The sequence below is a fragment of the Octopus sinensis genome, linkage group LG18 (genome assembly GCF_006345805.1).
Source record: "Octopus sinensis linkage group LG18, ASM634580v1, whole genome shotgun sequence".
NCBI classification, from domain to species: Eukaryota; Metazoa; Mollusca; class Cephalopoda; order Octopoda; family Octopodidae; genus Octopus; species Octopus sinensis.
The window spans coordinates 35,936,162-35,950,619 of record NC_043014.1 but is presented as its reverse complement, the minus strand read 5'-3'; the positions used below and the strand labels follow the sequence as shown (position 1 = coordinate 35,950,619).

At 35.2% G+C, this 14,458-nt stretch overlaps 1 protein-coding gene across 5 annotated transcripts in view; it reads left to right on the top strand.

The window, feature by feature from the left end:
* LOC115221679 overlaps window positions 1-5,749 on the top strand; it is a 125,345-nt gene extending 119,596 nt beyond the window's left edge. For all 5 annotated transcript variants that reach the window (XM_036510881.1, XM_029791883.2, XM_036510880.1 and 2 more), the window contains one exon: window positions 3,215-5,749. In XM_036510881.1, coding sequence (XP_036366774.1) covers window positions 3,215-3,370 — 156 coding nt within the window. In that variant the 3' untranslated portion in view covers window positions 3,371-5,749. The remainder of the gene's footprint in view (window positions 1-3,214) is intronic.
* Window positions 5,750-14,458: the final 8,709 nt, after the last annotated feature.

Sequence of the window (14,458 nt, the reverse complement as noted above, 5' to 3'; positions counted from 1 at the left end):
AGTAGGAAATCAGGAAGTACCCTAATCCTTTCAGAAAAATGGTCCTGTTCAGTATGTAGAAAAGGTGTGGGTAGAAATTGCATATAGTTTACTAGGTGAAAAGAATGGATACATAAGAGATACATTAGTATCGCAGGAAGATGTGGCAGATGTAAGGAAGCAATAAACATGAAAAACACACAAAAAATAAATGTTCTTGAATGACTAACCAGGAGGATCATTAATCTATCAAGGACTACATTGCCTAATTGTATCCTATATTTAAAACAGTTGGGTATGAGTTGGTGTTACTTGGCTGCTATTTCTTGTTTGAGTGGCCAAGTCAAGTTTTCTCATTGGCACTTGTTAGTGATAAAGATGTTTAGCCCTAATTCATCCATGATCAAAGACAATCCCTCCATGACTACTCTCGTATTTGTTTATCACTGTTTACTATGTCCTCTTTTATTTTAGATGATAGGGTGTGGTTTGAAAATGATTTACTTGCTATGTCTTGAGGGTTGAGCAACTGCTTAAATTTTTTTTCCTCTTAATCTTCATGTTATTTTCTCTCTCCCTCTGGCTCATACTTTATTCATATATGCATTATTATATTGTATGAGACAATTGTATATATACATATATGTATGTATTGTATGTGTATTTCTTGTGTGCATTTGTTTGTTTGTGTGTGATACTTGATGAAAATATTCTCCTGAGAAAGCAACTCAGAGATTTAATTCTTCTCATGAAAAATTAACATTTTTCTGGATTCAATTTGCCTTTGAAGGGAGAGGGAAGATGGAAGAGCTGACTTCTTTTTTTTTTATTTGTTTTTACTATATTACACTAACTAGGCACAGGTGTGGCTGTGTGGTAAGTTGCTTGTTTACCAACCACATGGTTCCGGGTTCAGTCCCACTGCATGGCACCTTGGGCAAGTGTCTTCTACTATAGCCTCGGGCCGACTAAAGCCTTGTGAGTGGATTTGGTAGACGGAAACTGAAATAAGCCCGTCGTATATATATATATATATATATATATGTGTGTGTGTGTGTGTGTGTGCGTGTGTGTGTCTGTGTGTCTGTGTTTGTCCCTCTAGCATTGCTTGACAACCGATGCTGGTGTGTTTATGTCCCCGTTACTTAGCGGTTCGGCAAAAGAGACCGATAGAATAAGTACTGGGCTTACAAAAAAATAAGTCCCGGGGTCGAGTTGCTCGATTAAAGGCGGTGCTCCAGCATGGCCGCAGTCAAATGACTGAAACACGTAAAAGAGTAAAGAGTAGCTCCAACACTATTTCAATCTGTTTTCTTATTGATCTCTATATATGTGGGACCAATAAGTTATGGAACACTAAGGAATGTAACTTAAACAAAGATGCATTGCTACTGCATCACTTCTTTGACTTAGTGAAATTACTCATTCTTCATTCTTGATAAATTTTTCAATACTAAAATGGATTTTAAAATGGTTGTAAGAAAATAATAATTTATTTCCTGAAACGATTGCATTGCAAAAACTGAAGTAAACCATGTTTTGTGAGTCGTGTAGGTTACTAGTGTATTGAGTGAGAGATTGAGATAAAAACAGTTATGACAGAAAAATGGATTGATAGATACATAGAATTTCTTATTGTTAAGAAAGTAACTTGTAAAAATTTAACCCTTTTCGTTACTGTATTTATTTTGAGATGTTCTGTGTTTCATTCAATTAATTCTAAGAATAACAAAGAATTTAGTAAAATAACTTAGTTATCATTAAGCTAATGTTAGGAACATGTGACTAAGGTTTGGTGGAAGATTTTAATTGAAAACTCATGTAAACAAGACTTTTGTACTACAGAGCCAGAGGTGGTTTCAGGTGGATTGGTATTGAAAGGAAGACTTCTCCTCCTCCTATACTAATGTTGCCACTTCTACTATAATTATAAGTACCAACTGTTTCTTTATTTTACTCTGAACTACTTCCTTTAGCATGACATAAGAGGCGGGTAGGTAGGTACTACTGTATTAATAATAGATATGTTTATATATGCCAGCGCCGCCTTGAGTGGTGTCCAAGCCGGTGGCATGTAAAAAGCACCAACTGATCGTGGACATTACCAGCCTCCTCTGGTCCCTGTGCTGGTGGCACGTAAAAAGTACCCACTACACTCACGGAGTGGTTGGCGTTAGGAAGGGCATCCAGCTGTAGAAACACTGCCAGATCAGACTCGAACCTGGTGCAGCCTCCTGGCTTCCCAGACCCCGGTCAAACCGTCCAACCCATGCTAGCATGGAAAACGGATGTTGAACAATGATGATGATGATTTAATTTTGAAAGTGGTAGCTTAATATTTGACCATGTTGAGATAACAAATTTCGTTGAGTAGTGGAGAAAATGCCTTGCAATTTTTAGGTACATTCTTTTACATTCTGAATTCAAATACTGCTGAAACCGAATCTGCTTTTTCCTTTCTGGGTTTGAGAAAATAAAGTACTTTTGTTACTATATCTGTGTTGAAATACACTACTTTGGGTTCAGTTAATTATGAAACATGCCAGGCAAAGTGCTTAGTGGCATTTTGTGTGTCTATGTTCATCATCGTAACCATTTAATGCCTGCTTTCCATTCTGGCATCAGTTGGATAGTTTGACAGCAGTTGGCTTGGAAGAAGACTGTGCTAGACTTCAGTATCTGTTTTGGCATGATTTTTACGGCTGGATGCCCTTCCTAAACCACCTTGCAAAGTGGACTGAGTACTTTTTATGTGGCACCAGCACAGTTGAGGTTAGTTTCAGTGTGGTTTTTACTGCTGGATGCCCTTCCAAATGCCAACCACTTTACAGTATAGACTGGATGCTTTTTATGTTAAGAGTTCAATTTCTGCCACGGTTGACTTTGCCTTTCATCCTTTGAGGGTCAATAAAATAAGTATCAGTTGAGCACTGGGGTCGATGTAACCTCAAAACTGCTGGCCTTGTGCCAAAATTTGAAACCTTTATTTAGCTGGTGTATGTATTGAATCGTTAGCATGTCTGATAAAATACTTAGTGGCATTTCTTCCAGCATTACATTTATCTTTGCCTTTCAGTCTTTTGGGGTATGGTAGAGTAAATACCAGTTGGATCTTGGGGTTGATGTAATTGACTAACTCTTTCTCTGCAAAATTTAAGGCCTTGTGCATATAATAGAAAGGATTGTTAAGCTGATTTTTGTGTGATTTTAATTCTCTTTCTTTTCTAACTTCCAGACAAAACAAACAGGTCGGGCCAATGCCAACCCACGAAACAATCAAGACATAGGTGTCTACACCGTTGAAGGTAAAGCGAACCCAGTAATGAATGTAGAAGATGAAGATGATGGTGGCTCCTACAGCCAGCGATATGCACCAGGTTCTGCTGTGTGAAATGGTTACTGACATTAAGAAAATATGTGTAAATCTTTTATATACGTGTATATACACACACACACATTCATACACACACACATATATGTATTTTAATGGCCATTGTTTTTCATATATAGTAATTCTTTTTATACAAAGATGTGAATCATTTATGCTATTTTTTCATTTGTAAAAGAAAAAGTTTAATTCTGTGAAATCACACACACACACACACATGTACATATACATATGTATACATATACACAAAATAATATTTACAGATATGCATACATACACAGGAATGGTCAAATTTTGCCTCTCATCTTTTGAGGATCTTTAAGATGCTAGTATTTAACTAGTTTACTTGTTAAATACTAAATCTGATATAAATTGTTTAATTTCCTTCCCTTCTAAAAAATATACTGTCAGGCCTTTTCTAATGTAAGAATATATTTTTATTAGTATAATTATTATTATTAACAATAATAATGATGATAATAATAATAATAATAATAATAATAATAATTCTTTCAAATGTCGACACAAAGGCATGAGTGGGTATGTCAGTTACATTGACTCCAGTACATTGCTGTTACTTGAAGATTCTATAATAATAATATTATTTTCAAAGTGGTGGATTGGAAGAACTGTATTGGCCAAAATGAATGACAATATTTACTTATGGTCCTTTATGCTCTAAGTTCAATTCCTACCAAGGTCACCATTGCTTTTCGTTCTTTTTCGAGTCAGTAAAATGCAGTAACAGTCAAATATTTAAGTTGATTTAATTGATCAACCTCTTCTTGAAAATTTCTGACTTTGTACCTGTATTAGAAATAATTGTCATTATTATTATCCAAATGTTAAAATCAATGTTCTCAGTTCAAATTCTACCTGAAATTATTTCACTTTTCACTTCTATGGGTTAAGTAAAATAACTACTAGTGATGTACTTGGTCTCAACTAAAATATGACACTGCCTTCTCCTAAAGATTTGTGACCCTGTACCAATGAAAGAAATCATTTTCATGTTTGTTGTTCTTTGAGCAGTGGATAGCAGAATCATTAGAATTAAGGACAAAATGCCATGTGATATCTACTGAAGTCCCCTTATCTCTTAGTTCTCTGGGGTTCAAAACATGATGTCCAATCTGCTATACCATTGGCTGCCAACCTTTTCACTTCTAGGACCCTTATTATTTAAACAAATTAAAAGATGGCAAGCTGCATAATCATTTACAGGTCAGGCACAATGCCAAGTGTTTCTGGTTTCACAGTTGAAATTCTGCTGAGGTTGACTTTGCCTTTCATAGTTTTGCAGTTGATAAAATAAGTACCTGTCAATGTAATCTACTTACCCACTTCACCTAAATTTACTGGCCTTATGTCAGAATTCAAAACCATTATTTAAAAAAAATTTTTCCAAGTATCCCAGGCTTTTCAAAGGTCTAACTACCTAAGAAACTTTAAACTTAGTCCACATATTTTCAATACTAATTTTGTAGATTTTCACCCATCATCAAAAGTGTATTGTATGGATTGCTGTTGATAGCAGAATTGGTAATGCAATAGACAAAATATGCTCCTCTTTGCATTCTGAGTTCAAATCCTGCCCAGACCAAATTAACTATTAATCCTTCTGGACTAATAGTTAACTTGTACATAAATTTCAGTTAGGTAATAGTGGGAATTGTGTCATTCTAAATGACTTTTGCTCCTACAAAATGTGTGGTCTTGCACCTATGGTTAGAAATTCCAATTTCTACCACTGTAGTAATCCTTCAGAAAATAGATGTCATCATAAATGATTGACTACACACAAATGTCATTGACAATTCTTTTTTTTCTTTCTTTCTTTTTTTTTTTTTGACTTCTTGGGTCTTTGATCCTTCTGCAGAATTTGATCTATTGACGATGCTTTAAATGAAATGAAAGTTGTGGATGGGGTGCTATAATTTTTTTTTTTTTTTTGCCATTGATTTTATTTCAATTTAAAAATACGAAATTTTATTTTTAACATATTTTATTATATATATATTTTTTTTTTTTCATTAACAGTTTGAAAAAGAACTTGACATGTTATATAAAACAAGAATGTTGAATTTTATTCATTTTTTTACTCTGTGTGTGTGTATGAAGGGGCGGGAGGTAATCCAAAAAAATTCATGTGGAAACACACACACACACACACACACACACACACACACACATACACACACACATTTACATTAGTTCATTTGAAACACATAGCCAAATATTCTTTATTTTCAGAACCATGAATAACAACATCATCAATAATATTAATAAAAATAAGGAAAAAACAACAAGAAACTGAATCATCTCAGAGGTTAAAAGAAAATCCAGTGTTAATATTATGTACTACTACTGTTACCACTAATTATATATACTGCAATATATATATATATATATACTGCTACAAGCATTGATATTTTAACCAAATGTATCGCTATCAATGGTTTCAACTTCTTGCAGAAGTTTCATATTTAAAAGTATGGTTTTTTTAGTCTTTAGATATTGTTTTAATGTTATCAACAGAAGATATTACATTCACACACACACACACACACACACACACACACACACACATCTGCTATGCAAATATACATGGGTATGTATCTATGTTTGTATGTGTATATATATATATATTATTTAGTGTACACAGTGTACAGTTACAAGCTGCTAATAGCTTCATACATTAGAAATGTAGTCTAAGCAAGATTTAATAACATTCCTTGTGTCTTCAAGCAATCTTCAGGCTCTAAGCACCCAATTTGTAAACTGTGTACAGTTTACAAATCAGGATGCTTGTGCTAGCATACTAATTTGTAAATTGCACAGGCCATGTGCTCAGAGCCTGAAGATCTCTTGGAGAAACAAGGCATGTTATTAAAACTTGCCTTGACTACATCTCCAGTGCATGAAACTATAAGTGGCTCATAACTATATCCTATGTACATTAAATAATATTTCTCTCTTTCTGGATGGAGTACTTTTTTGTTGATCTTACATTAACAGAAAAGTAAGCTATATATATGTGTGTGTACATAGTTTGTAGTGGATAAGAAAATGAAAAAAGAATTTACAAAATAAAAAAATCAAGTGTTAATGTTAATATCAATATATCAATACAATTTCTGAGAATCTAATAGTTTTACAATATATATGTGTGTGTGTGCGCGTGCGTGCGTGCATGCAAGCATGGCTGTGTGGTAAGAAGCTTACTTCCTAACCACTTGGTTCTGGGTTCAGTCCCACTGCGGGGCACCTTGGGCAAGTGTCTTCTATTATAGCCTCAGGCCAACCAAAGCCTTGTGAGTGGATTTGGTTGAGGGAAACTGAAAGAAGCCTGTCGTGTGTGTGTGTGTGTGCATGCAAGCATGGCTGTGTGGTTAGAAGCTTGTTTCCTAACCACTTGGTTCTGGGTTCAGTCCCACTGCATGGTACCTTGGGCAAGTGTCTTCTATTATAGCCTCAGGCCAACCAAAGCCTTGTGGGTGGATTTGGTAGATGGAAACTGAAAGAAGATGGTTGGATGTGTGTGTGTGTGTATGTATGTGTTTGTCTGTATTTGCCCTCACCACTTGACAATTGGTATTGATGTGTTTACTTCCCTGCAACTTAGCAGTTTGGCAAAAAGACCAATAGAATAAGTATTACGCTTTAAAAAATAAGTCTTGGAGGTCAATTAAAACCCTTCAAGGCAGTGCTCCAGCATGACCACAGTCAAATGACTGAAACAAGTTGAAGAATAAAAGGATATATATGCACATACATTTACATGCACACAAATTCACACAGCATCAGTGTTAAGAAGAGAATTGCTAAATATACACTAAATAAAATACAAGCATAATTTGTTTATATTTTCATATTAAAAGAAAAATTTTAAACGATAAAAAAAATAAAGTAGTAAAATTTTGGTGACGGTATTTTCTATAATTTTTGATTATTTTAAAAAATTTTGTATTTGAATCTGTATTGACTGGTCCAGAAGAGCAGTAAAATAAACTCCATGAGGTAGCTGCAATTCTTGTTCAAATGCCACTAAAGTCAACTTTACATTCCATCCTTTCAGTGTTGATAAAATAAGTACCTGTGAATTATTGGGGTTTATATAATCGACTGAAAAACCCTTGGACAAAATGCAGGGGCAGAAATGCAATGCAGAAGTAGAAATCACTATTTGTTTCTTTCTTTTTTTTTTTTTTTTTTTTATAATTGTTTTTCATTTACTTCATATCATTCCACTGACACTTTTTGAAATATTTTTTGAGTTTTACTGTATTGCAACATATTTTTCAAATGATTTTGTTATACATTTTATTACGCTCACACGCCACTATTCTCTTCAATTTTATGCATACACTTATATATAATATTATATCCTGGAGGTATGTTTCTTCTTTATTCTTTGCAACCTCATATATGTCTATGTATACATAAATGTGTAGACAGATATATAAACATATATATGTGCCATAAACTCCTGAACTTCAATTGACTATACTTGTAAATGGAAGCCTATTCCACTCCCTTGTTCATGATTAAATAGTAAACAGTTGGTAAGTGCATCATCCACATATGAGCTCTAGTGACAGTGAATGTAGTTAAAAATATTTTCAACATATTTGAGCATGGGAAGGAAAATGGTTGTGAAACATATATTAACACATATATACACACCCACACATAGAAAGATAGATAGATAGATAGATAGATAGACAGACAGATATAGATTTATATATATATCACCTTGACTGTCCAGTCCGTCGGGCGTCCATTTGATACCGCTGGTCACAGCATGCTGTCCACTCCTCTCTGGATCGCGCCTTTCTCATCCATGTGATCCCAATCACCCTCCTGAAATTGTAACTCCACCATCGTGGAGGCCTTCCAAATGGTCGTTTATCATATATATATATATATATATATACATATTATATGATTGAATGCCACACATCCTCTTCTATGTATATATATATATATATATATATATTTGAAATATCTCAAAACACATGCATAATGCTATGAATAATACCATGTAAATATTTACATTAAAATTTACTGCTTTATGTGTGTGCTTCAAGATCTTCCAAAGAAGGATTCATGCTTTTCTGAAAGCTTATAGAATTCTTGCAACATCAACAAAAAAAAAAAATATATATATATATATATATAAATATATAAATAGTGTTTGTATATTTTTGTTTTACACCAAGTCAGTCTTGATGAAGCAGACTTTTCATGAAAGACGCTCTATAGCTGACCTTCCCATCTTTTTTTGTATTATTGTTGTATATCTAATTGTGTATTGATCTATTTGTTCATCTGTCTGTTTGTCTATCTATCTACTTATACAGATGAAGATACACCGAAGGGCAAAAATTTGTCCTTTTTTCTCTTTACTGTTAGCCTTTAGTTCACTAGACCCTGTATTCATTTATTTGCTTACCCTTGCTGCATTTGTGCAAATTTCTGAATTTTTATATTTTATTTTAATTTTTTAGTGTTTTTTTTTCTTTCATGTGGGATGGGCACATTTGAGTAACTGTGTATCTGTCCAGTTATTCTGCTTCTTTATCCACTCCTTCTTCCCTCCATCCACAGAAGCATTCCATTTGATATTTACATATTGCTCCCCCAACTTTTACTTTTTAATATTGACGGGGGTGGGGGGTAGAGGGAGGATTTTATTTTCGTGAATTTGTATTTTTGTTTTTACATTTATATTTTGCTTTGCAAAATTCCTGATGTGAAGTTGTATGTTGAATTATTATTATTATTATTATTATTATTATTATTTTGGTATCCTTCGTCTGAAATCTTTTATCACACATCCTGTGATCTCTTCATCCCACATGTCTCTCCATCCCATGTGACTCCTCCTGTTCTGCTTAGTCCATTTTAATGGATTTCTGTTTTGTTTAGTCCAAAAGTTCTGAATCTATTTTGACCAGAGGCCCCCTTTTGACTTTTGGAGTCACAAATGCCCCCACCCCACGAAAATATTTTTATTTTTCAATATACTACTTATTTTGATATCAGCAGATAATGATTCAAAAAATAAAGGACGTCGTTTTACATATGCGCTTGTATGCAATCGGGAGTACAGATGTACAAATTGAAATACAAAAAATTGAGAGTTTGGTAATTGTCTTTATTTCTACCATGCAACATCAACTTGTTGTCTATTGAAAGTGTGCTGTTTGGTACAAGAAAGCCCCTTAGCTCTAAAATGTCCTCCTCGATCTCCAAATGGACCCCTTGTGTGGGGGACTATGTGCCCCTCCGTTGAGAATTTTTGGAGTCCATTCTAATGAACTAAACAGAACAGGAGACATGTGGAATGGAGAGTCACTGAAGAAGTCACAGAATATATGATGAAGAGTCACAGAATATGTGATGGAGAGTCACTGAAGAGTCACAGAATATGTGATGGAGAGTCACTGAAGAAGTCACAGGATGTCAGACAAAGGACATTAAAATAGGAATTATATTAAAGCTGAACTGAAGTGCAAGTATATAGTTCTTGTGGTTATTTGGCAAAAAAATAAAAAATAAAAAAATTACCATCCCTAAATATAACTATTTTTTATCATATTTTTTAACATAAACGATGGTGATAACAATTGTATTGTAATAATTTTTAGTAAAAAAAAAGAAATTAAATTTGTAACAAAAACATCTGGAAAAAAATTGCTTATTTCTTCTTTATAATTTTTTTTTTTAATATATATTGCTTCTTTTATATACAATGTATTTTTGTATTTATGTTTGTTGTTTTTAATTTCGCTTCTGATTTTATCATATATTTTATCCTTTTTTTCTTTTTACTTCTTTTAGTCATTAGACTTCAACCATGCTAAGGCATCACCTTGAGAAATTTGATGTCAAATGGATTGACCCCCAGTACTTCCTCTTTTTTTTTCTTTAAAGCCTGATGCTTTCTATTGGTCTCTTTTGCTGAACCACTATATTACAGGGGTGTAAACATACCAACACCGGTTGTCAAGTGGTGGTGGGGGACAAACAGACACAAAAACATACACTCACACACACATACAATAGGCTTCTTTCAGTTTCCATCTACCAAATCCATTCACAAGGCTTTGGTCAGCCTGAAGCTATAGTAGAAGATACTTACTCTGTCACGCCTGCTATATATATCAAAGCTTTTTTTTGTCTTTTTCTAAATTTGATTTTATTTTTGGAGAACGGAGAGTTGTATGTATTGAATATAAAGTAAAGACAATAACTACACTTAGTTGTAGTCACCCCCACCCCATTCACACTATCTCAACCAACATGGGCCCCCTATGTGATCATTGGATTTTTTAGAAATAACTGCCAACTTCCCTTAGATTATACCCTACTTTCTTATGTAGGGTGTAAACCTGTTCAGGTTTTGGATTACTCATCCAAAACATCTTCAGGAAATTAACGCTCATTTTTCATTGTCCCGGAGAATGTACAGAGATGATGGCTTAATAATTTGATGCCACATGAACGACAACACCATGACAGAATTAGAAAAGAGCCAATTGAAACATTCAAATAATTTAATTGAATTTAAATATCACCATTGTAACATGCCTAACAATAGCTTCCTTTTTATACATTATACTAGATTTAACCACAGGTAGACATCGCTTTTACAGAAAGCAAAATAAGAAAACTGTATTCATTAACAGGCGTTGCATTCCACTCATAATTAAAGATGTGGAAGATGTTAGAAATTTCCAATCTTTAGACAAGGATACCCCTGTTATAATGACATACAAGAAGTGGCTTTAATGAGAAACTACCACGAACCACAGGCATACAACAAAAGTAACCTTTGAAAGGCAAATAATTTCATTCAATCCCCCATACAACATGAATGTTGTCACCAACATTAGTGTTTATCCCTAGTAAAATGCCATTTCCTAAATACATATAAATACCACAAGCCTTTCAGTACAATAACATTGAAGACTACATCTAACGGCACCACTGTCCAGATTTCTCACCTTACTCTAAAACGCTCATCGAGACAGCCCCTACCCCAACAAACCTGTGAAAGCCCCTCAAACTTCCTATTCGGGGAATAGTCCTGCTCTTAGAGTCTGATATATAGAGCAGTCGCAACACCTGGTGATACATTGGGATGAATGATACGAGACTAGCTGGAAACTAGCTTTAAAAATCGATATAACCGACATATACAATCATTCTGATCAGAGAGAAATAACTCTATCTCTCCCAATTATTTTGGGAAACTAAGGAACTACCTGGTATATTGTGAATAGGGCTACCCCTACACTAATGGGGCTGGAAATTGTAGTTTGTGCTTGACTGAGAAATTCTGAATTTTGAAACAGTCAGCAACAGCAATATCAATTAAAATATTTATGATGCTATCTACTTGTCTGGTAAACTCGCTGAATCTCTGTAGCCATCAAAGTCTTCACACCAGATCGATGTTGGGTAGCCCACCACCACACTAGAAGCTATTGATTAAAACGAAGTGTTCTTCCCTACGCAATTCTAGCAGCAGCAAAAACAAATTGATAAACAAACTGACAATACAAACCATCACCTGTTTTCTTTTGACTAATGTGAATCAACTTTTCCAATGTCTTACCAACAAAACCATTCACTTTAATGCCTCCTGACTGAATGCACGTGGTGCAAAACTCTGGGTAGCAACGGAATTAATCATCAACTAATTCCTAATAAATATATTCAAAATGCCACAATAACAATGGATAATGTTGTTGCTTTGAGATGCCACAGTCTTCTGAGTTCAACCTCCAAGTTACTCAGATTCTCAAACGTTTTCAGAGCTGTGCTAATGTCAGCTGAGGTCACAACATCAATCAGAAGACAAGTCTTTTTTAAATACGATTTTTTACAATGATATCAGGTCGGTTAGCCTACATTTCTCAGTCTAAACATTGAAATTCCAAAGGATGGCAAGCATCCGTCTAACACCCGTGGACATATTTACAAAGTCAGAAAACAGCACAGCTCCCATGACTTTAGGAAACATTTTTTCACGCTGAGAGTTGCTGAAGCATGGAACAAACTGCCAGCATCAGTTGTTAGTTGTCAGAGCACTGCATCCTTCAAAACTTCCATGCTTCTTGAGATTCGCCAACACTACACCTGATTTTCTCTCCCCCCCCCCCCCATACACACACAAGCATGTATCTGACTCATACATTGTTCGGTTTCCAGACATTTGTACATTACTGCATATACTTTATACGCACTTTCTGACAAGTTGTGGTGCACCTGAGCACTGTATACAATAATTTCATTATATTATATTATCTGCTTTCTGCACAACTTGTGATGGCTTGTGTTCGCACCACTTACTGCAGTGAGAAAATTTGTATGTGAGACATATTGACTAGTTTATTTACTGAGCTTCTCTGTCATGTCTGAGGAAGTATTTTGTTGGTGCCAGTCAGTTGCATCCAGAGATTATGTGGCCGATTGTCTCTGGATGATCTCCACAAATGCAGCAAGATCGGCTCCTTTTATGTTTCAGGACATTACTCTGGTAATTCCTACCTAGAAGGGACAAATCCTGAGCAGTAGTGATATGCCCCTCAGTCTCTGTGCGTTCTTTTAGGACAGATATAAGGATCTTGTACATTGTTGTAAAGCATATTATGGGTCTGTAGTTCTGAAGTTTTTTTCTTGGTTTGTTTCATCGTTTTGGGGGAGCAGAAAGTTCATATTTTGGACTTTGATCCATTCAGCAATTACTTGCTCTTCAAGTTGTCCCTGACTCAATCGCTTGTCATTTTATCAGCGTTATTTATTTCTGATAAATTGTTGGTAATCTCTTTAGTATATCCACCTGCAATAGTTTGCTCACCTGTTAGATTATTTCTGATTGTGTCTCATATTTACTTAGTCATGTAAACATTTTTTCTTGTATGACTGACATAGTTTTTGTCTGTTCATTTGTGAGCTGTATTCATTCACTGGGTTGTTTCTCAATCCTGATTTTATATTTTCTTTTATTTGGTCAATGTCTGTCAACAGTTTTTGTTTTATAATGTTTCTTGGTGCATTTACAGGTTTTTAACTGTTATATTGGTCTAATGTCTGGAATAATTTTCTCACAAAATTCAGTATTTTTTTACTCTTTTACTTGTTTCAGTCATCTTACTGCGGCCATGCTGGAACACCGCCTTTAGTCGAGCAAATCGACTTATTCTTTGTAAGCCTAGTACTTATTCTATCGGTCTCTTTTGCCGAACCGATAAGTGACGGGGACATAAACACACTAGCAGCGGTTGTCAAGCGATGTTGGGGTTCAAACACACACACATATATACGACGGGCTTCTTTCAGTTTCCGTCTACCAAATCCACTCACAAGGCATTGGTCGGCCTGAGACTATAGTAGAAGACACTTGCCTAAGGTGTTACGCAGTGAGACTGAACCTGGAACCATGTAGTTGGTAAGCAAGCTACTTACCACACAGCCACTCCTGTGTCTATACGCAGTGGGCCTGAACCCGGAACCATGTTGTTCGTAAGCCAGCTACTTACCACACAGTCACTCTTGCGCCTATTATGTTAATTCAGTATTTGAAACTTCCGTGTAATAAATCTTAATAACCTGTTTGTCTTCTCAGTACTATTTCCGTCTTTTGATTTGATTGGTCATCATCATTGTTCGACCGTGGTCGAGACAATGGAATTTACTATGTCACGCCAGACTTCACAGTCCATCATAGCATTACGGAGGTCCGTAATTTGATTGGTAGTTTCTGGTGTTGGGCACGGAGCGCATTCAGAAAGATTTGTCTTGTTGTGGGAGACCTCAAGTCTCATACTTCTTTGAAGGTTTGAACCAGTAGGAAACTTTGTGATCTCGCTGACTGGTTTTCCTCCCCCCTCCCCCCAGGGTGACGCGGCTCTTGTTCACTTGAGCGACAACCTATCTGATAAAGATTCTGCCATAAAAACAAAAGGAGTTTGTGAATAAGGTCCAATAGAAACTAATGTTTTTGATGAGACACCATCTCTAGATAGGCTATTCACGTGGCTCAAAGAGGTCTTTCATCATTTAGTTGAAGCAGGCTGT